At 46.1% G+C, this 23,921-nt stretch overlaps 1 protein-coding gene across 1 annotated transcript; it reads right to left on the bottom strand.

Moving 5' to 3' along the window:
• Positions 1 to 4,455: 4,455 nt before the first annotated feature.
• Positions 4,456 to 23,642, bottom strand: LOC128309832 (midnolin homolog). The gene is made up of 5 exons (XM_053046314.1): positions 22,016 to 23,642; positions 7,622 to 8,469; positions 6,956 to 7,488; positions 5,828 to 6,340; positions 4,456 to 5,747 (listed from the first exon to the last, which is right to left on the bottom strand). The coding sequence occupies exons 1-5, from the start codon at positions 23,640 to 23,642 to the stop codon at positions 5,450 to 5,452; spliced, it is 3,819 nt and encodes a 1,272-aa protein (XP_052902274.1). The 3' UTR covers positions 4,456 to 5,449.
• Between the last annotated feature and the right edge of the window lie 279 nt (positions 23,643 to 23,921).

The following is a 23,921-nucleotide window of genomic DNA, read 5'->3' as shown; positions in this document are numbered from 1 at the left end:
CCCGAACGGATGGCATAATTTCAACAAATATCAACCCGCGAACGGCCCCATCATCAACGCACAACAACAGTGTTATGGCGCACGCAAACACCTGTTGATGCATAAATTGGCCTCCGATCCTCCGCGCTTAACGAATTAATTGCACCGAGATGAAGGTGCGTTACGCTGAAGCGTGTGTGTGCCACGTGCTAAGAAGATGGCAAATATTCATCGAAAACAACACGCGATTAGTAATCGATCTGCTTAGCCGGCGTTAGGTTTCCAGCTACCGGGGCCACACTGTTCCCCACCAACACCAAGGAAAACACCCTGCCATCATCAATCAAGCAGCGTTCCGTCTTACACGTGGAAACATAATTTAATAACAGTTTAATCGACACTGTGTTAAGAAAGTGGGATGAACAAAATTAAATTTGTTTTGTTTTTGAGATTAAATTCACACCATAGGGACCCATGAGATGCTTAGGAAGTAATTTTCCTAATCTACTACAACCTTTTCCATCATCGAGCGGTTGTCTTTTCGCCGCATCTGGCTGTCGATAAATTTGTACGATCGTTTATTTCGCTCTGCGTGGAAGCAAGGAGGAAGCCGGTTGGTTTTATGTTTGTAAATATTCACCCTTCTCTGTCGCTTCTTTTCGTTGGATTTACGCTCTCAATTTACCATCTGCCATCGGAAAAAATAATTGAGGCCGTTTCGACCGAAACAGTATTTTATATTTTTCCTAAACTTCGGTGCAAAACTGTGGTCAACTGGTTGGTGGAAATTAACTTCAAATGAAAAGCAAAATTGTCGTCAAACAACAAGCTTTGTTAAAGTTAGTTTAGCAAACTTTAATCAACCACGTTCAGCTTTAACAAACTGAACCAAATAAAATATTCAACAGATGATTTAAAAAAAAAAACTCCCACGAAATGCCTAAGCCATTATTTGTTTTCCCAGTGCGCGTACGAAACACTTGTTTCGGAACTGACTCATACAGCTAATGAGGTGTCCGAGCGACCCTATTTTTGCTTTGACGTACTCAAAACAATCCATCACGGCTTTTGGTTGATCGCTTTAAAGACGGTGACGCGCGTCGGTGATGATTCGCGTGTCTTCTGCACAACCGGAAACGAGAAGAGAAAGCAAAAAAAACGACCAACAATGTTGCTGGCGTTATTTGTCTTTGTCGATAGTTGCTTAGTAGATATTGTACAAAATTCGTAGGTGATTCATTTTTGATAACAAAAATTTATCTTCATACGATTGTAATTCTACTAATATACAAACACATAAATTAGCAATACGATCTGGCCGTTCTTTTTAAATAAAACCCATATCCATCCGATCGAGCGTGTACAGCATCGCATTGAAGGTGATTTGTTTTAAAGCGCCCAAATGTAGGCTTTCCGCATTCATTATAACAACAACCTGTTGCCAGGCTGTTATACAATTGCCACCATAAATGCGGTATTGCTTTTAATTTTATAAATCAAATAAATGCAGATAAATAAGAATAATAAACACTTAAACAAATTACCATATGGTAAACAACGTTCAACGCGTAATTCGTTTACTTTGAAAGGATGATTCGTTATTCTCACATTTCTCAGTATTCCAGTACCTTCAACTTCTTGCCGCTTTTTTTTCCGAGGAAACCTTTTACTACAAACATTCTGCAACATGCCACAGCGCATAACAAATGCTGCCAAATGTTAAATTGTATTACATCTATCGATCGATACATTCTCGCAACTCGTCCAACCCGGCCTGACAAAAAAACTTCAGCGATAATACGCCACACACACACCATACCGGGAAATGCGGTTCCAGTTTCACTCGAATCCGGTGATGTTCTTTTGTTTTGACCCAGATTATTATAATTAAACGGCGTTTTACTTTATGGAAAGCCTTTCCACGCTACGCTTGGGCGCATCAACAATGTTCGCCTATCGTTCGAATTTCGTTCCAGGAATGGATCCAATTACCTTCCTTGGAATTCGTTGCACAATATATTTCAAGTTGGTGGAAGTTTATAGAAAAAAATGCCTTTGCGAACGGTGGCAAAATGGTGGCCGTCGTGTGCTCAGAACGAGTTTTGCTTTCTGTGAAACAAACAACGGCAGCTTGCTTCTTAACCGGCAAGAAAGAAAAAAAACACTAAAGCTTAATCCGCCCTCCACGGATGGGGGCAGCCGTAGACAAAGTCCATCACAAACGACCAAGAAATTTCCTTGGTAAACTATTGCAAAACACGACGGACATGCTAATTGCATCAATTATTTTCAATGTTTTCCATTATGACAGCTTTCGCCGTATTATCGACACCGCAGTGTTGAGTGGTGTACAATTTTACAAGGCATTTCCTCCTTGCAAGTTGCCTTATCCCGGGCTTACTCGGTTTTTTTGGTTGTTGGCGTATATCCCTTCTGTGTTGGACATTGGCAGAGCCTTGACGGAACTGAAACAAAACAAACAACAAATGATTTAGAAGGACTACAAGCATACATCTATAAGTCTGCCTACCTTTTAGTGGTTTTGGCGTTATCCTTGAAGGCATCTGTTTCCTCATCGGCTTGAAAATGGCACTACATAAAACAATTATCCAGAGAGACAACAAAATATAAAGGATTGACTAAGAAGGGATATGGGAACAATGGAAATTAAGGATAGGAATCAAAGGATAAGTCCGTTATCTCGCGCAAAGCACTAAATGAGCCTCATAAACTTGAGGTCCCTACACCCCAAAATGTCCTCGTATTGGAGTATTGGCCGCATCCAACAAGGAAGGTCTGGCGGGGGGTCGGTCAAACTCCACGCAGGACCACAGAGAAGGTTGTCCACATCGTGAAACCCTACACCGCAGCCACATACCTTTGACGTTGCCAGATTAATACGCTGTAGATTTCCATCCAAAGCGAAATGATTCGACACGAGTCGGGACATCATCCGAATGAATGCACGATCTACAGGGAGCCCACCGAACCGCAGGCCGCAGGGACACTTGTTTCTCTTTCACACTAACAACGGATACAAATAATACCCACTTCAACTTTTAATTATATCTTCCTTTTTTATTTTGTTCTGTTCAGACAGAATCCAATTTAACGCTAGTAGTAATTCTTGATGCCAATAATGTTATTAAGAATACACAATAATAAAAATAGTATATTACTGATAGTAATCTAGTCTGAGTACTGCAGCTGCTGCATCCGCACTGTATCGTTTGCGATTAGCGCATACTAATAATATTTACTACCTCTTGCTTCTAACTTGCTTACTCGTAATTACCCCTGCTTAAAATTTGATTGCTTTCCACATCGCGGTGTCCACCTTTTTCACCCTCCTCTTTCTGCTTCCTTGTACACATTGTACAATTTTAAAGCCAAAAAACGAACATTATCTACAGCTGTAAGAATCCATAATTTAGACACTTTCTTGTAGCAGCTTCCTTTTCCTTTTTTTCCCTTCGTTATCCAACCAAAATATAAACGCACAGCACTACTGTTAAAGTTTGATTCAGACTCGTGTTTAGACCATCATGTTTAGTGTGGCTAGGTTAGCCGTTTGTCCCCACCATTCGTTAACCACATCCCAGTGTCACTTCGAGTGACTTCAGAAGGCCTCTCTCTCTCCGTCTTTCTCTTCATTGGCCACACTGTTACTCCACATACACACAGGACACACAGGACACACACACACACACCAGTGTAAATCATCTATTACAGGTTTAGAACAACGATTAAGATTGCCTATACCATATCTACTGGTAGAGATTGTTCGTTTTTGTTTTACGTCGGGGTTTTCCCTTTTATAGACATTTGTTTAGATTTTCCATTGAATATGAGTGTTAAAAGTTCATATATTGTGCGCGTTTTTTTTCCATACGTTGCAGCAATTGGTTTTCATTTTCTTTCCATATCGTACACGCGCGAGCGTTTTTTTTTTTCTTTGTTCAGTTCTATAAGCTCACACGTATGGCTGAACGATCGGTTCAAACCAAAACCGCAACACATGCACAACACTTTTGATCTCCTCACTGTGTTTTATATTCAATTTAAACTAAACTCTTCCGGCCATTGCGAGCCGAAAGCAACAACTAAGTATTAAACTAATCCAAAAAACAATTCATGTACAATCTGGCTAGAAGTATTAACGTAAGTAAATAAGGAATAACGAATCGTCACTCCCAGCTGCTCTCCTTCTCTCGTTTTGCGAGATATGCAGATGTGTCTCTATAATATTAACTGTCCTTTCCCGGTTTGTCCTTAATCGTGTAAAATCCTTCCATAATTGCTACTGTAATAAATACGCATATGGTTGTGTTTGTGGTTGTTTTTCTCCTCTTGCTTCTGTTCTTCTACCACCCATACAATCGCTCTAACGCTATAAACAAACAATACAATTTGCTCTAAGAAAGGAAGAATACGGGGATTGGCAGGACAGTACACTCTTCAAACTGGATCGCTATACGGTTATTCACGCATTGCTCTACTGAAATACTGATTCTGGTGGTTGTTTTTTTTTTCAAACCTCTCCTTCCCGAACGCTACTTTACAATCGCACTGTTCAACGTACGCAGAGGGATTTGTTGTAGTGGGTTGTTAATTGCTTTCCCTAACGTGGTTAACTAACAAGAATAATGCTTCTCTGTTTTGTTGTTTTGCAGAAGGAAAAGGGATGGAATGGAAATGCAAATAATTTACTAACACACCTACGACGAAGTGCCATTGAAACTCACTCAAATAAGTGCGGGGGGTGTTAATTTAAAGCTACTGAACGCAGCTAGGGGATGTACCGACACTGGGGGTATGATGGTGTGTACCATTTTTCGACAGAATCGTTCACACTATAGCTATTGTGCTTTTTAAGGTTTGAATGAGAAAAAATATGTTGTCCACCGCAACACAAACACTGATCTGATCTAGAAATATACAAAAAAAACATAACGCACCAAGGCAAACAAGAGCAATGCCACACTACCGTTCATTGTTTGGGATGGGTATGGGACATTATTCTTTGCTGGCGCTTAAGGAACCACTTTAGTACAATCATCCAGTGGGACGATGACGAGCACGACGGCGATACCGACGTCGATGGTTGCGATCGAGCCCGGAACACACCACCACCACCACGAAGATGAAGCCGCTTACGCCACTTGTAGCCCATCGATTGGTTTTTCGCCATTTTACAATGCCGTTTAACGACGGTTGGCATCGTTCCATTGCCAATGTTTCGTGCAGTTGCTAAAACTTCATTAGCAGGATGTATCGCGTAGCAGCAATGATGAATGCCAGCGCCTTTAAGCAAGCCTCTCAATAGCAATGCTACGTCGGGTTTATATCTACCACCGGATGCTTCGAGTATAAGTGCCTCGTTGTTGCATTCCCTTCTGCTACGGGCACCATCATCAACGTCATCGTCGTCATCATCCGAATCACGATCGTACCCATCGTCATCGGGCAGCTACGCGTTGGAGTAGAGATGCTCATCCATTGGCCGGAAGCGGACCCGCTGCCGATAGTGATACTCCTTCAGGTATGACTTAAGAGACTTTGGTAGCGTCAGCTCATTGATGCCATCGTACGTCGTGTTGCTTACGATCACCGCCCGGCACAGTTGCTGCAGGCTGAAGCTAAAGTTGCGATTCAGCGGGAACGTTAGCATCGGTTCGAAAAACATCACACAGGACGGATCCTTGTAGTGTTCCAGCAGCCCTGTTACCGTTGAGGCCGTAAATACACCCGGATCGCGAGAGTCAAAGCTGTGATAAATAAAGAGTGATAAAACGTTGCATTAGTGTCACGAGTACCGGTGTTACGCTCTTGCCCGCTTGATACTTACCTAAACTTGTGATTAAACTGCTCGATCCGAGCGTGCAACGACCGATTGTACTTCCGGAAGGATACGGAAAACAGAAACTCTTCCTGCGCCGAATCGCGCAACAGGAACGTGCCCTCCGGTTTGCCCTCGAGCAATCGTTCCGCCTCGTACCGATCCATCTTGCCCCAGTAGAAGCTGCAGCTGGTGATTTTCTGTAGATCCGGCACGAGACAGTGTATGAAGTCGACCTGCGAATGGATGCGCAACCGGCCGAAACCGTCACGCCCGGCCGTACAACGGCCGGCCGCATCCAGCGGCTGTATCAGCTTGTTCGCCATCAGCAGACCCCGCTGCATCAGGTCGCGCGAATAGATGAACGCTATCGGATGGTTTGCGGCCGGACCGGACGCAATCGTTCCGCCGGACATTAGACGGCGCGGATGGAAGTTGGGCGGTGCGTCCACTCCTTCGCGGATTTCCAGCTCCCGCTGGATCCGGGCCCGTTCATCACAATCCTCCACCGAGAAGTCATCGCTGGAAGGAAAAGCGAGAAGAAAATCGTATTAAATTGTGCACTTGAAGATGAAATGAACTGAAGAGTCGATCATGTGGAAAGCTAGTGTTCTCCTGTACGAGGATACTGTGGTATGAAAACTGGAATTCTTCGAATATTGGACAGTCGAGCTTTTGATTCATTGTAATCAAACGATAATCCTACTCTTCAACACCTGAAGGGTTCAATATTCAATTATCTTCCCATTACGAAGCACATAAGCGTGCGCTTTTGTTAGGAGAAATGCTACCATCCTTCCGAGAACTACAAATATTGCTGAAGAGGTGCAGATAATGTCCATTCACACTTCATTAGGCGTTCCATCGGGGATGGTAATGAATGTACAACGGTTGCATAGGAACAGTGCAAAACATTTCGCTTTGATTACAACCGATTAAAATAGCATGCGTTCACGAGCAAGTTTCGCCTGTACCCCGATTGTTTAGTTGAAGTGGAATTTTCTCGGAAACACTCTACACCGACCACGCATAACTACTTCGGTTCGGGGAAAATCTTCACCGATACAGTTTTACAAACAACAACCACACGCGCGAACACAGATTATTTCGCAAGCTTAATCCCTTCGCACGCCGTACCTGGTGAGATCAAACAGGACGGGTGAATCCGACAGCAGTATCACATCGTTGGCGGGTGTACCGAATAGCTGGCCGGCTGCTGCTGATGATCCGCCAACACCGGGCCCCACCGGTCCGTGATGGGCGTGATGGTTCGAACCACCGGACGCGGCGGCAGAGAAGAAGAACGTCGGATGATGGTCGGCAACGAGCGCCGCGGCAGTCATCGCGTGATGATGGTGATGGTGATGGTTAGCGAGCATCGAGGCAGGTATCGGTTCTGGGCTGAGCGAAATCATCGGTGCCGATACACCGGCCATCGATTGTGCGGCTGTACCCGCGTTACCCGATCGGAGCGAACTGAGCATGTGGAGATTCAGCGGCAACAGTCCAGAGCCGTGTATAGCTTCCTCCAACCATTCGACCGATTCGGCCGGTCTCGGGCTAGCTACCCTGGATGGTCCGGCCGACGCCGCAACCGGTGGCACTGGCGATGAAGGTGGTGGAGGCGATTCGCTCACCTTCCGATAAGCCGTACACACGCACGAATCATCCTGTGGGACACAAAGCAACACAATACGTAACATGTTAGACAAAGCACTTCCAATGAACTAAAGCACACGCCCGGAACGCCTGTTTACACACTGGGTTTTGTGATAGGCAACGTCCCCCCAAAAACCCGCTTACCTGATCCGTTTCACCTTTCAAAAGCTTAGCCGAACTTATCAGCGAGCTACCGCGAAGGGATGAGCCACCGTTTGCTACGGCCGACGACACAATACTGTTGCTCATATCCGCGGCCATTGCCGTGCTGGTGCTGGCACAACCGTTCGATGCGGAACCCGCTCCCGGGGTGGTTGCTTTGGTCGTCTGTTTGTTGTGTGCAGCTGCCTGTGCCGTTCCCGTCGTGCCTGCACGCGATTGCGATGAAGATCCACTGGATGATTTTAGTGAGAAGGGCCAGTTGGACTTTTTCGATTTGGCACTGCCGGGGCTGGTGACGGCTGTGGCCGTATCAGTGCGGCCATTCTTGGCCCCGCCGGTGCGCTGTTGCTTCTGCCCACTGCCCGGTATCCACGAGATGCGGGATCGCTGCTGCTGCTGCTGTTCGGGAGTGGTGATTGCGGCTGCTGGCGATACACCGTCACCCGCTGCAGTGGCACAACAACTTCCGGTGCGTGCGTTAGACGAGCGCGATCGACGACCGGCAAACGATAAGGAACCGAACAGGGTGGACGATGAAGACTTCCGGCTGCAGCAGGACGTTACAACACTTGATGCCGTTGCGGCTGGTCCGATTGTTTTCGTATCGGCTGGGGACGATGGCGGCACAACGCTACCAGCCGCGACCGTGGTTGCTGGCGGACTGTCACTGGTCGTGTTTGCTGAACTCGGCGAGGCTGTACTGGCTGTTGCTGCTGCTGCTGTCGGTTTCGAGGAATTGTCCTCCAACGCTACGGTCCGTACAGCATCCTTCCCAGTGCTGGGTACCGTTCTACCAACGGCAGATGAGGTTGCCACCGAAGATGATCCAGCTGTGTGTGAGAGAAAGAGAGAGAGATGGAAAGATAAAATAGAGAGCGAACGATACATATAGGAGATGTTTGGAGAGTAAGAGTATAAACGCACACGCCTGCGGAGGTGGTTTTTTGCAAAGGCACAGTGGTAGCAGCAAGGACCACGCACAATTTCGACGCACGTACCGCTTTACAGATAGAGAGCGAAAGCGAGAGAGCACTCATGTACCGCCTGCGCCTGAGTGTAAGCGAAACATGAGAGCGTAACGGTCGGGTGGAATCTTATTAAGTTGGAAGCACTTCCAGGAAGCTCGGCCCAAGCGCAAACGACGCTCAAAGGGACGCTCCAACAAACACATCCCGGAACAAAAACTCATCACCGCTCGGATCCCTTCTGGGTTTAGTGTTCGGCTCTTCGTGCGCTTATCCTTCTCAATGGGATGATGCTGGACATCGCCGCAGGGCGGAAGGGAGCGGGCCTAAAAAAGGATCTTCGTCTGCGCGTGTAGGCCTGCATCTGGTGGATGTGATCGACACTGAATATGGGTGTGTGAAACATGAGTGACTGAACGGCGTATCTAGATAGGGACACGGTTTCTAAAGGATACGTTCTTGTTTTGTTTAACCTTCAACAAAAACAAAACGGTTCAAAGTGACACATTGTAAGCATGAATTGGCTCTATTAAGGATCCGTTTTTTTATCGAACAATAGGAATTAGTTGGAAATAGATGTTTTTTTGTCCAACAAAATAAACAAATAAATTCGCACCCGCAGCCCAAAAATGGATCCCAAAGCTAAGGTAAAACAAAAAAGCTCATTAAACCACCAAAAATGCTATCAATTCTTCTGCTTCCTGGAGGGGAAAAAACTCGACGGAACTACCCATTCCCAGCAGCATGGCGGATACACCAAGTTGCAAGTATCAATCAGCGCGGAGATTCCTTTTTGTTGTTACGCAAATTAACAAAACAAGTTGTTGTAAAAAAAAAATAACCGCAAACAAGCGCATATCCATCGGAAGTGCTATAAGGGGGTGACCCCACATTCCTAGAAGGTTAGGCGGCCACCGATGGAACTGCTTTTTTGACATTCTTAGAAATGAAAACCTGAAAGGTAAGCTTGCAATTAACAAAAAAAAAACACGATAAAACAGACAACTTTCGTGCAGGTTCAAAAGTTCCAACGGGAGGGCCCCGAGCAAACCAAAAGCAGGAAATAGCACTCGGAGAGCGGTGGAAATTAACCGACGAACTACGAGCAGCTGGAGTTTATGCAAAGCATTTGCCAGATTAAGCGAAACAAGAAGATTCTCTGATGAGGAATCTACCGTACAGCACTTTTAAAAAGTTGCCCCAAAATTCAATCAACCGATGTTGGGGTTTGTTGGGGTGAAAACTAACCCCCTCTGCGAGGGCTAAACGCAACGCATGCGGGGGGCATCATGCGCATGTACGGAAAACGGAATAAAACAAAAAACACACACAATTTACAAACCGAACCGAATACGCGGAAGTAAAACTAATCTACCAACAAACAATTGCCACGAAACGGAGATGCTTCCCAACCATTGCCCTTTTCGCTCGAACCGGGTTACACAAAGGATTTTCCCCGGGTCGGTGGTGGTGGTCAGTTGTCACATAAGAGTTTCACCCCCAAACGGACAGTTTGTTATCCTTTCCGACATGGCTTAATGGTTTCTTCGGACGGTTATCCTTTTTTTTTTTGGGGCAAAGGTAGGTGTGCAATGCTAGTGTAAGTTTGCACCAAAGGTACAAAATTCAATTTACCAAGAATGGATAGCAATTGAGGGGGGGTATAGAAAGGGGTAGCTGCTCCAGGGACAGATCCACGGGACAACAATCCTTCCCATCCTTCCGGCACTTGATTTGCATGCTCGTTAGCTTGCGCCGGCGACTGCTCTCTCTGGATGCGTCCGAGAGATCATTCATTTGCTGCTGTCCCTTCCTGGACATTAAAATGCGTCTCCTCGTGTTCATGTCCACGCGCCTCCCAAAACCCTAAACATGCTCCTCTTGGCCCTTTGCTAATTTGAGGATTTTCTGATTTTCTTCCGTGAAAGGGATGCAATGTAAACACTGTCCCGGGCACAATCAAACGTTGTGAACAAGATGTGCCGCAATGGCCGATGATACCGCTCGCTCGCTCGTTAGCCGTTTGATCCTAGTTTAACGGCAGTGTTCGCCTTCCGAGTATCCGAGGATCCCTTCATCCCTTCTCTCTTTCTATCGGTATGCGTTTAGATTTTCCCAACGAACACCGAACGACCTTCCATGAAGCATCCGCATAAATTTACATCAAAAGGCGTCGACGGGACGTTTACCGGTTTACGCAGAATTCCAACGGGGTCATCATTTGCCATAAAGCATAGAAAGATCCTCCCTTCACATCCTCCATGCACCACATCGCTCGTTCTCATTCATTCATCATCGGTGCACGAAAGTCGAGCATAAACCAGTCCGAGTCCAGTCACGGTGAAACATGTTGCGACAAGTCGTCGTACATGCAACAATATTATGTTCGGTTCGATGACGTATCTCGTGCCGCTTATCGCACAGCTGCGCGCCACGGGCGGACGAAATTCCGGTGGCAATTCCTGTTCGCATTATTGTACACACACAAAAGCGGCACAACAGCTGCAAAACGTTCGTTGCCCTACCAGGGCCATATGCGCTTTCCTTCGTTCGTTCGACCAAGTGACCTGTTTTGCTCACTCGAACTCCTCGGAGTACTGTGGAGTTGCCCATGAAAGATGTGCACCACCGAGGTTCGCTCCAGCTGTAACCTTTCCGAAAGACGCTTTTCGATGTCGCCCAAAACCCCCTCAACGTCTGACAATAATGGGGGGCTCACTCCCATCTCGGCACTGAACCGACACAAATGGAGCCAACACAGCAATGGTTCGAATTAGAGATGTGCGCACTGAGTAAGAGTGAGTGAGTGAGTTGAAACCTTCGAGAGGGTGAATGAGTATAAATCAGCACTAGGAGTTTTTATGACTCCTATAACAACTCTTTTGCGTTTATACTCACTCTCACTCTCAGTGCCGACTAGAAACTCATTCAGGAGTGAGTAAAAGAGTTTTATTACTCTTTGGATTATAATCACTCTATAAGAGTGAGTAAAAGAGTATTATCACTCTTTTGAGATTGTAATGTGCTGTTTCTCTTGTTAAATTGTGTTGAGTAAAACAGGAAGAGTGTAAAAGAGAGTGACAGTGTTTTATAATTCATTTTGGATTCAAATCAGTGAATAGGAGTGAGTAAAAGTGTTTTATCACTCTTTGTGGATTCAAATAATGCTGTAAGTATATTAAAAATGAATAAATAATAATGTATCACACCTACAGAATTATTTCAATCCAAAAGGAGTCATAAAACAGTTAAACAGTTAAGTTATAAAACTCAGTTAAGTTATAAAGAGTGATAAAACAGTTTTACTCACTCGTGAGTGAGTTTCTAGTCGGCACAGAGAGTGAGAGTGAGTATACACGCAAAAGAGTGGTAAAATCATTAATGCACTGCAATGCTCTTTAATGAATCGCAAAAGAGTGAGAAAAGGTTTCATCACTAGTGTTTACAATCTTAAAAGAGTTATACTACTCTTTTACTCACTCTTACAGAGTGATTATAATCGAAAGAGTGATAAAACAGTTTTACTCACTCCTGAGTGAGTTTCTAGTCGGCACAGAGAGTGAGAGTGAGTATACACGCAAAAGAGTGGTAAAATAATTAATGCACTGCAATGCTCTATAATGAATCGCAAAAGAGTGAGAAAAGGTTTCATCACTAGTGTTTACAATCTTAAAAGAGTTATACTACTCTTTTACTCACTCTCACAGAGTGATTATAATCTAAAGAGTGATAAAACAGTTTTACTCACTCCTGAGTGAGATTCTAGTCGGCACAGAGAGTGAGTATGCACGCAAAAGAGTGGTAAAATCATTAATGCACTGCAATACTTTTTAATGAATCTCAAAAGAGTGAGTAAAGGTTTCAAATCTTTAAACCCACTCTTTGACTCTGATTCAAATCATTGTAAAGAGTGATTATTCTCATCTCTAGTTCGAATCGCCCCGCTTTAGGTACGATTTGCGCTACACCGATAGGCCCTCCCCGCACACAGCTTCCAATTCCAATGTTGCACACCAATTATTATTGCACAACTGTATTGCCGTGGCACAACAAGTAAACATGTACTCCTTCAGGGTGGGCCCAGAAATTTGGAAGCAAACTGCGATAATGGACCGGCGGGACAAATTATGGCCGATGGACCCCACCAGGGGGTCGAGGTTACTGGGCGATTGTGCGAGGGCATTTCTTTTTTTTTAATTTAATTGTCTTCAACCTTCCGTCCCTGTGTGCCGGTGCGTGTTTCGAGAGTTCTTAAAGGTTCCGGGAGTTGCGACCGGAGATAGTCCCTTTAGGAGGGGACACTCTTGCAATCTATGCGAAAGCGGCGAAAGAAACGATCGTCTTTTGAGGTTATTGAAGTCTATATTATTATTACACTTATTTACATACGGAATTCAATTCATGGAAAGATGTGATGGTGGTCTACAGTAAACAAGACTGGAAGTCTCCTAACATGCACAAGACCTCTTACGGCAAAGAACTCTGCACAATCTTTAGCGTGAAGCTGAGTAGTTGAAGACTGATTGGGGAAAGAAACTTCAACTAAATCTCCTTTCCCTTTATCCACATTCTCCTCTTCGTACTGTGACCACATAACCACGAATCGGCAGCTGCTAATAGAAACATTACGCACGAAGCACAAATTAAAACATTTGAGTCGCGCGACATTGGGCGACATTAATCCACTCCAGCAAGAGTCAACAAGAGTTCATATTTTCCTGTCTCTCTACCAGGGCCCCGCGGTTGCACACCAACAATATTAATCTGCTACTAATAACAAAGGAAAAAAAAAACATAACAAAATTAATGATCCTGCAACAACATCATCCAATTTGGCACGGTCCGAAGAAGAAGGAAATTTTGGATCATCTTTGCACTTTTTGCACACTGAAGTTATGGCGTTAAAAACACACGAAGTGCAGCCAACAATTCGGACCATAACAGGAAAGCGAAATTAGCGGCTCATTAAGACGTCGGACGCTTTATATGGATAGGAGTGGGTTTTTGGTAACTCACATCCGCCGGACTCTGTTCTGTATTTTATGTGTTATCAACACCTATTTGGAAAAAAACAGTTCCATTTTCTTTGTACTTCTATTCCTTTTCGCTTGTAAACAGCTCGTCAAACTCCAATTGATGTCTTCACTTCTTCATCACTGCGACGAAAACAAAAAAACACGGCCACCGGTCGCTTTTGGAACACGATCATCACAAATCAACATCAATAAATTCGTTTGTCCGTGCCCGTGATGTTTCAATTTTGCAGAAATGTTTGACGAAAATTCATGGAACTTTCACCAAGATCACCGTGTATCGTATCGTAAGAAATCTTGAAATCAAATAAAAATAAACAAACCATTACCGTGTGCCCGGCGCGCCCACGTGTCCCTTTGAAGAGGGGGCTAAGCCATACTATAACCATTCATCGTTTCTACGAAACAACACAGTCACCACCATCACCACCCAACCTCCTTCTCCGTCCATGTCGTGTAGTTGGCAACACGTACGAAATCAAACAGATTTGTAAACTAAAGTAATCGCCTGCCAGCGCGAAAGGTCTGCCGCTCTTCGCGCATCACTTCTCAACCTCTATCAATATATTTTGACAGATCGTTACGGGGATTTGCGAGCGAAAGGTGATTGCGGAGAAATTAAGACGGAAAGCTGTTTTCCCCGAAGCTGCTTTTCCCTTTGAAGATCAGCGTTGGTTTAACGTGTCACGTTCTGCCGCTGGATGACGTAATAAATGTATGCAAAAGCACCACTCGTCCTAGAATTGAGGGCTGTGCGCTGAGGCAGATGGCAAACAGTGAGGCTTTATTGGAAAAAAATATGCCCAACTTTCTATCAAGAATGATGCCCAGCAATTGGCAACCAGCTTCAGGAGAGGTTGATTACTCTAAACTTCCCACAAGTTCTAAATATTTGCATAAATTCACTAACTTCACTAACTTACAGAATTCGGAACAAAGAAGATAATACCAGCTACCGGGCTACTAATCCCCTAAACTATTTATGTAAAGTAATGCAGATTCCCTTGAAATTGATAGTTTTCTTCCTGACTTCACAGAAATATCTCCGGATTAGAATCAGTTTTGCAGCCGAAAGTTTTACAACGTCTATCGGAAGTCGAGAGGAAGGCGAGGCTCAAACACGAAACTTCCGTCTCCTTCCAACCCTTGACACTCAAACAACAAGGGTTTCCCATGGCTCATCGAACAATGGAAACAGCATGAATCACCTGCATATTACCAGGTACATACAAATGAAATCCGAGTCGCCTGTAGCATATCATAGACACACCGAACGGAGAATTCCACTTCAGGGAACCACTGATACCCAATGACTCATGGCATAACGCGTAAGTTCGCACTCCAACCTCCTTCGACTAATCTCTCTCGGAGTAGCAGTGAAAGTATTCAGCTTCCTCGCAAACATTCCACGGCAATTAACGCAAAGTTCCCATGATCTACCCCCTTCACACGCTGCCCTGCTAGGCATCCCAATTCTTACTACTAATTGGATGACCAATAATCCGACCATTTGTCTTAGACATCACTAAAAGCATGAACGAGATCACTTCTTCTCTCGCTCTCTCTTCCTATTTTCCAGCATTCAAATTAACCATCAGACCCCGATGGTAGTTCCTTGACTTCGACCCTTAATTGCCTAATTGCAATTGATACCCGGTTAGGGAGCCCGGATAATAGAACCTTCTCTCCTATGTTATAGAGGCATGGCGTAATAAAGTTTGATAAATTATCATTAATTTACCACTTAATAACACTTTTATAAGAAGACTACACCTTGGACACCTCTAGGGATTGATTCTAGCCAATTTTAAATGCACGCAACTGTGACAACTCGTAACTAACCTTCGGAAGCTGTTGATCTACAGTCCTGGAAGGGCCACAATATCTTCAAAAATCTTTTATGTGCCATCACGATAACATCTGCAGATGAAGATGTCCAGGACACAAGGTTAAATACACAATGTCTTGAATGCACTCAGTCGCAAACACCTTCAATAGTTCACGAAATTGTCTTTTAATTGACGCCAATCGCAATCACACTAACACAGCACGATCACCGATCTCGGTGCTTCGATTCCTAAAGCGCAACTGTCACCCTGCACCGTCGTAGAAGAACTGCATTAATTCGGCGAGCAATCTTCACTGATACTGTAGTACCACACGCAAACAAACGCCCGACGACTGATGAGCCGGGGTGCCGGGCCGGGCCCAAGAGTCGAACTCAACGCACGGGGAGGGCGGTAGTGTCGTACGTGTGTGTGCGCGCGAGCGCGGTGACGCATGCTGAGAGAACCGAGGGAACCCTCCGGTCCTGTCCCTGCCGTGCGGGGCCCAGATAGATGATCTGAGCTTGATGATCGTGCACTCTCAATGGAGCGCGGACGGCGGTAGAACGAAAAAAAATACACAACCGACCCGAAACCCAGCGACACAACCGGCGCGAATCGCTGAATCGTAAAATCGCGGGCCCTCCCCTACAGATGATTCCTTTCTGGCCAAGGGGCGAGAGAGGTAGGGTTTTTGTGGGTTCCAAGTCACTGCTGGTAGAAATGATTGCGAGCGCGACGATACTGTTTTGCTGCAGGCGAGGGAGAACAAACCCCGCGCTACGGCGGGTGACTTCCTTCAGGGCCGGGTCGTCGTCGTCGTGTGTGATTCGACTAACAGCAGAGTGACCCGTGCTAGAGTACACTCCATGGCTCTATGTCACCCTGACAGCAGCCCTCCCGGCGATTGATGCGAACAGAGCAGGAAAGGCAACATGAGTTATCAGTACAGTATTGCCTGGTTGCCGCGTCGTGATCTTCGCCACCACACCGAAGTTCCCGGAGAGATTGTCCCCTGCAAAGTTTTGTCACTGTGTTGCAGATGCGATCGCACACAACACTTGCTACAGTGTTTCGAGCCGCGAAGCGACCAAAAAAACTGCTCGCGAGGAGTGAACGCAACCCAACAACGGGCTCCATTCATCGGCATCGAAAATTGTCTGTGACTAACCGCGAACGAACAGGAACGATCCTGCTGTGTTCGATGATTCTCGGCGTTACGCGCAGCTGCAGCTTGTTTACATCAGCGCGCGAGGGTTCTATTACCGCTGTGCCATTTTCTGCCGCATGTGTATCACGCTGCAACGCTCGATCGGATCTTTCGCCCTCGGTTCTCCCCCCTCGCGGCATCCTTTGCCGAGCGTTAGGATTTGTAATCTTCAATAAACATAAATTAATATACATCACAAACGCTTCTAAATACCAATAGCTTCCAATAGCTCTAATCTAGCTTCCTTTGCAACAATCCCTCGTTGGCTATTCTCACACGCTGGTATTAAGCTGTCTTATCACCAAAATACCTACCACAACTGCAACTGGGACATTGCTGACTATTGCTATTTTCTCGTGCCAATCTCCTTCCATCCACCACTCCACACAAACGGAAGTTCCCAGGAGCTCCAAAGACATCCCTCACTTGGCACCCTGATTCGCTGAGATCAGATGACGACATCATCCTTCTATCATCAACCCGTAGTACCGAGAAATGATGCAATATTCATCCCGTCTTAACAAACATTTGAAGCAGTGGGTTAACCGCCGAGCGTCAGAGACGGTGACATTGCAGTCCCGAACATTCTGGACCAAATTTTGTGCGAATTGCTAGCAAACATCCCAACATTCCTACAGCGAAACACGAGAGGTATGGGAATATGTTTATTCTTCCACAAACCACGCTAACCACGTGTGGTGTGATGTTGATAGACGTACCTCCCCTCTGGAACTCACTGCCATATTCCACAAATGAGACATGTTTGACACATGATTGATTAGTGATAAGATGGCAACACTGTTCTCGCAATTCTACGTGCGATATGATCTCAACCTATGCTTTAACTTTCCGAGAAAATTTTAAATTCCTGTAATAGATAGACGTTAGTCATTAGTTGTATGTCTACCACCGTCATAAGATACTGATATTTTAGGCATTTAATGATGAATATTAAACACACATTTTAAAGCTACTCAAGGAGTAGTCATTTAAACATCACAAAACTATTAGACAAACACTATAGATGATTAGACCATTTCTTGAGACGTGGACATCCACGAGTACCTTCTAATTTGTTTGTATCAGAATTCTTTTCAGTGATGATTCATAAAATACTCTAAGCATGTCTAACTCGCAGGTATTTTAATCATGATTCACCATTAGTTTAACAGGCAATACTAACCGGAATTTCCATGTTATATCTCCATTGCCCCATACGTTTGACAAACATGAATAAGGTAAGAGTAAACAGATCTAATGACGATAAAGCATACTACACGTAATACCATTACGCCATCTCGTGTAACTTCACTATCAGTGCGCTATTTTTGTGTTATCAGCCTTATCACAATTCCTCGCAAGGTAGCCCGTAAGGTTCTCGTAAAAACCCCTTAGTCACAATGGTGTCGATGGTGTGCGGGGTCCAAAAATAATGATACAGCTCCCCAAAACCGGACTCCCTCGGGGGCTTTACTATCGATGGGACATCCTACCACACCCACTTAGCGTTTGCTAGATTCATTCATAAACATTGAAAGCGCAATGAATGAAATTCCCTCCTCCAAATACTAAACTGCAAAGCTTGGAGGAAATACGGAGACAAATATGTTACTACCAACCACGCACTCACGACGCACCGCAGTGCGCTCTCTTCAACATTTCTAAAAAACGGCACGCAACCAAGTGATAAGAAGGTAAACACACAACATCGCATACGCAGCAATTCTATCAGCGGCAAAACGGAAACGATTTAAGCAATTGAGGTTCACAATTTCTTGAGAACTCGGACAAAGCTGGACAAAGATGTTCCCCCCCTCCCAAAAAGAAAAAAAAATACACACACTTCTTTCGAAAACCCTCACATGCATTAGAAGTATTAACCGGGTTCCGGGGATGCTTGGCGAGACAAATGGGAGCTAAAGTGATGAAGTGACCGGATAGACCGGGCGCGTCTAATTTATGAACCGTCTTCAATTATCATATTGAAAGATTTAATTCAATCAAACGTTGAGGTCTTCCTTTTTTCCCATGATAACACAGACGTCATGCAAAGCATGAAGATGTGAGGAAATTGCGTTGGACACGATTCGTTACGTAAATGGAATAGAAGTGGGACCCAGCTCCCCCCCGAAGGTGTGTCAGTTATCAAAAAATAAAAACAGTGTTACTGTTATCAAACTACCTCAAACATGTTTAAAAACGATACAAACTAACAATCCCATCTCCACATACACAGTACTTGGAACTAGGCTGGAATTCCGACACCCACCGGTAATGTCCCCTTGACCTTATTGACCACCACCGTTGACACCATTGTTACGTAGCGAAACATATTGCACCGTTATCTAGTGACGAAAATACCCCGTTACCTATGCTACTGGGGCAAAAATTGAAAGAAGAAACTCCACACCGGTTTGTTTTTGCGCGGGACACACAAGCTTTCCAAAGCACCGAGTGTCCAGGAAGCCGAATACCTGGGAGAACGAGTACAGCACTCCAGCGCAGCCGACCAGCGTGTCGTCTGTCAAGTTGTCGTTGGCAAAGAGGGAAAAGGAGAACTCTGGGCGGTGTACTTGGCACGGTCGTGGGCTGATAACGCAACACCTTCCTGGAATTGACTCACATTTCTGGCCAGTTCCGGGGAAGACCTCGCAGCTATCGAACCCTCCGGAATGCTTCACCTCACCCCTACATGGGTGTGGAGATTGCATACCGCAAACGCAAGCAAACATGTACGACATCGTGAACATTGTGTTCCGTTTGGAAGTGCTTACTCCACTTCCACGAACTCCAACATCTGTCAGTCTTGGGGCGAAATATCCGACGAACGCTCATCCAAACTTGCGCATGCATGGGATGTTTTCGTACAGCAAAACTCGTGTGAGTCAACTCATGGGAAAAATCTTAGCGCACCGCACACACACACACTACCGATACATTATCCATGTTCGGCGAACCCGAAAGCCAATTTCCTTTCTTGACGTATAATCCCCGTGCCGGAGATGGAGTGGTTAAGCGTGTGGAAAACAGATTCGGTGAAAACTTCTGATCAGAAGCGAGGTGCAACTACGCTGTGCACGTGTGTGCTTGGGTTTAAGGTGGTTATTGGAACAGATATAAAATGTTGTGCTTCTGACGTGGCCTACTCATCGTTGGGTTTCTAAAATTCGCCAACAAATTGCAACGAATTTGGCGTACTGTCACATTCATCATCTAGCAACCAACGTCAAAAACCCACGTCAAAAATGCAGATTACTCCTCCTTAGTTACCAATTGTGTTGTGCTGTTATCTCCGCAGTTGTCACGACGTCTAACAGATGACATTTATAATGCAGCAGTATAATCAAAACACACCCAAACGCAATCGGATTCTGACAGCAAACACACACTTCATCGAACGGTGTTAGGTGATGTAAAATCAATGCTGTTCGGCGGTCTGCTCCACTTCCATCTTCATCATTCATCTTGCTCTGCCGAGCGAAATAGGACGAAATCGTTCAGGATATTGCCATCCCACTAACTAGGACAGCCACTGTCCCATCGAACAATATTAAACGATGGTATTGGTGATGGCGTACATATACCCGTAAACAACTCCCTTGAGGTAAGTCTAATGGCAAAGCACTGTGCGCTTCGGGTGTGTTGTTTTGCATACTAATAGGACAGCCGTGCAAAGATGGAACACGAATGAAATGCATCACCGTGTGCAGACTCACCCACATTCGCCTGCAATATTCAAACAGTGCAGTCAGGTAGTAATATCCAATTTTCCCATTTTATCGCAAACACTTTTCCCGGAACGAAGACGAGCACTGCTCCGCTGTGGGCTATCGTTACGAAACCCTCCTTTGCTCTTGGTGTGGTGTTGCGGCGTGTGGGAGTCATCGCCGGAATGGAAAAGACGACGCTTCAAACAACCACGGAAATTCATCGGAAACACTGGAATGGAAAATTTCTTTCCCAGGGGGGAGAAAAAAAGAAGCAACCTTCATGCTCGCCAACACGGCCAGCTTCATACTCCCGAGAGATAGAACAGACGGTAAGTAAGGGTACACAGTAAAACAAAACTGAGGCGTACACGACCCGAGCGAGCGCAGATTGTTCGTAATTGAATTCACAATTTTCCATTCTTGCAGTGCCACGATCAAAGTGTACCGGCACTTCCGGAAATTTTCAACGCCATTCGCACAACCTTATAAGCGCCCACAGCGAAACGCTACAATGCCACACGCTTCGGTGTTTTATACGACCACGCCGCCGCCCGCTGCCGGTGCATCTCGGGGGCTCTGTATGTCAGCTGCCGAGGACAGCGATGTTTTATGAAAATATCGTTTCTGCAATAAAATCGGTAACGGTGACGGGGAGCCTCGGAGAGAAGAACATGGGGGGGTGTAGTATAACTGATACTTAACTTTCCTCTGGATCGCTCTGCCATTAACTATTAACGAGAGGGAACTTCAAAGGCTGTTTGTGGCAACATTCACTACAAAGTGCCGTCGATCAATATTTACATCCTTATGCAACTACCATGGTTCGTGGAAAAGGAAAAAATTGTTTCAGAGAGTTTATACTCCGTGCAGGGATGCAAAGCATTGTCTATATAAAATTCCACTAATTGCACAAAGTATTCATACTTGGCAAACCACACTTTGTGCATCAACAACCTTGATCTTCAAAAAAGAGCAGAGTCTAGACAAAAAAAAACAACTCACTCAAATGGTAGACGTGATGCCATTAAATTTAAGAATAATCTCACTTGATCCTATGGCCTTATTTTTGTACCACACACCGAGCAGAATCGCGTAAAGCTCGAGCATCGCAAAATAGTCCAATTTTATGACCCATATTTCCCAACCAATCTACATGGGTGAAGAACCGTTCTAGGCGGACAACTTCTGAAGTAAGCAGGCAACCATGAGATTAAATACAAATAATTTAATCGCACACGATTGTAAATACATATTATTGTTGCGAAATAAGGCACACAAAATCGTTTCTACATTCCATATCAGGGGCACCACAAACCGGCATTATTGTGGCAGCGCGCCGCAGTCCCAGCAATGCCAGGCGATTCCATAAATGGGCGATAGAGAACAGAACCAGTATGAAACCCTCACCTGCTTCACACCATGACTCTCCACCGTTTAATGACTCGCAGCAAGATGCCCGAGCGTGTGGAAGCGTAACTCAACCCAGTGGACACGATACTGAGATGCCTTCGGTACAGCGCATGACCATACAAAATAACTTCCCACGATCGAAGGTGAATTCTACCGAACAAACGGCTAAGGCAAAGCCGATCACACAATTTCCCGCCCTTTTTTCATAACACCACCTCCTACCTTCAGTGTTGTCCGGTTCGGTTGAAATCTGATCAGACGAAGGGGAGACACCGGTACCGCTCGGACTGTTATCCATCGCCAGTGAAGTCACCACGGGAGCGCTCAGTTCTGGCACTTTTTCGCCACCGGTTAGCGAAGGAGGTGTCACCGACGGTTGGTTGCTAGTGTTGAGAATCTTCTCCTCCACCTCGCCAACATTTCCATTGTAGATGCTCGTTCCGTTCGCCACCGAACTCGATGCACCACCGAGTCCGCCGCTACCGCTCAATAAACCGCCCAGCGAACCAGATGCATTGGCTGCCATTGCCATGGCACAGCACGTCGGACATTCACCAACACTGTACGGATGTTCACCGCTTTCCTCCGTCACATTGTTATTGCTACTCGGCCGCTGTCCTGTCGCTGACGTTGGGGCCGGGCCCAACCTCAAACCCTCGAGTTTATCCTTCAGATCAATATCGATGTCCATAAAGTGTGGGCTGGCGGCGGTGGCCGGTCCCACAGATGATCCACCAGGAGGAACCTCGGCAGGGCGTACTATCGCACCATTGCTAGAGCCAACCATCGCAGCGGGGATCCACTGATGTTGCGCGTGCTGCTGTCTCCAATCCATTGTATTGCTGTGCGCGACATCTGGCGGCAAATCTGTGACACCGCCCGTCACCGGATGGTGATGATGTAGGTGGTGCAGATGCATCAGATGATGATGGTGGTGGTGATGGTGCAGATGGTGGTGATGGTGGTGCAAGTGTCGCAACCGGTGCAACAGATGACTGATGGTGGCGGGATCGTGCCCACCGATCATGAACGATACCGCAGGCGGTACCGGTACCGCGTTTGGGTTCGCAGCGTTGGAAGACATCGCCGATACGCCAGCGGGCACCATTGCGGCGGGAGTCGACGATATCGTCGAAGGTGTCGGCAGATTTGTCGGCGACTCATTATTGTTCAACCGATTATCGTTCGCTCCTGTGGTGTTCGCACTGCAGCTACACCGCATCACTGTTTCGCCACTGTCTGCCGTCGGTCCATCAACTGAGCACCCAAAATTACCATTCTCAAGGCATGCACACTGACGCCGGGAAAGTGAATCGTGTGCGATGACGTCCTCTGCAGGTCCAGCACTACCCTCATCTTGTTCAGCAACGGTCCGCACGGAATCGCCCGTCGCTGCGATAGCCTCTGCCTCCTCCGCACCGGTCTCATTCGGTTCCATTTTCAGCATGCAAATCGTAATGGTAACGGAGCTTTTTGCGTTGTCTTCCTCTTCCTCCCGGGTCGCCGCCGCGTTGCACTCCGGCACACGTCCCACACGCACGACGTCACGTTCAGTTACGTTTAGCGCCGACTCAAACGCAACATCGACCACACCACCATGCCCCGGAACGCTCGGGCTGCTGTTGTTGTCGCGCACCGTAACCGATTCTACCGGCACCAGGTGGTGGTGGTGCACAGCCGTCACGACCAGTTGTGAGTTGTCACTTAATTTACCGTCACCACCAGTGCTGCCACTGCCACCCGCTTCTTCCTGCTGTTCGACACGGTGGTTGGAACCGTATTGCTCCTTCTTTTGCTTCCGTTGCTGATGCTTCTGCTCTCGCTGGAGGCGACTATGTTTGCCCCCCATGAGTGTCCGATCCGATCGTTCGTCTACGACTGACGATGTCTGCGACGTACACGCTGCTGCTGCTGCACAATCGTACGCATTTGGTACACGCGGTGACACGAACTTTGCGACGGTCGGGAATGATGATGATGATGACTGGTAACGCCGCGCGGTGTGTTACTTTATTCGGCGACGCGCACACACGCTTGTGTTCGCTGTTGAAACCTTCCCCCTTCTTCTCCGTCACCAGGCTGTTTATCTTACTGCGATACTGCGCAGTCGCTACTTTCTACACACTCC

The sequence above is a fragment of the Anopheles moucheti genome, chromosome 2 (genome assembly GCF_943734755.1).
Source record: "Anopheles moucheti chromosome 2, idAnoMoucSN_F20_07, whole genome shotgun sequence".
In the NCBI taxonomy this organism is placed as follows: domain Eukaryota; kingdom Metazoa; phylum Arthropoda; class Insecta; order Diptera; family Culicidae; genus Anopheles; species Anopheles moucheti.
Note: the sequence above shows the minus strand (reverse complement) of the source record. Positions and strands in the feature narration are given on the sequence as shown.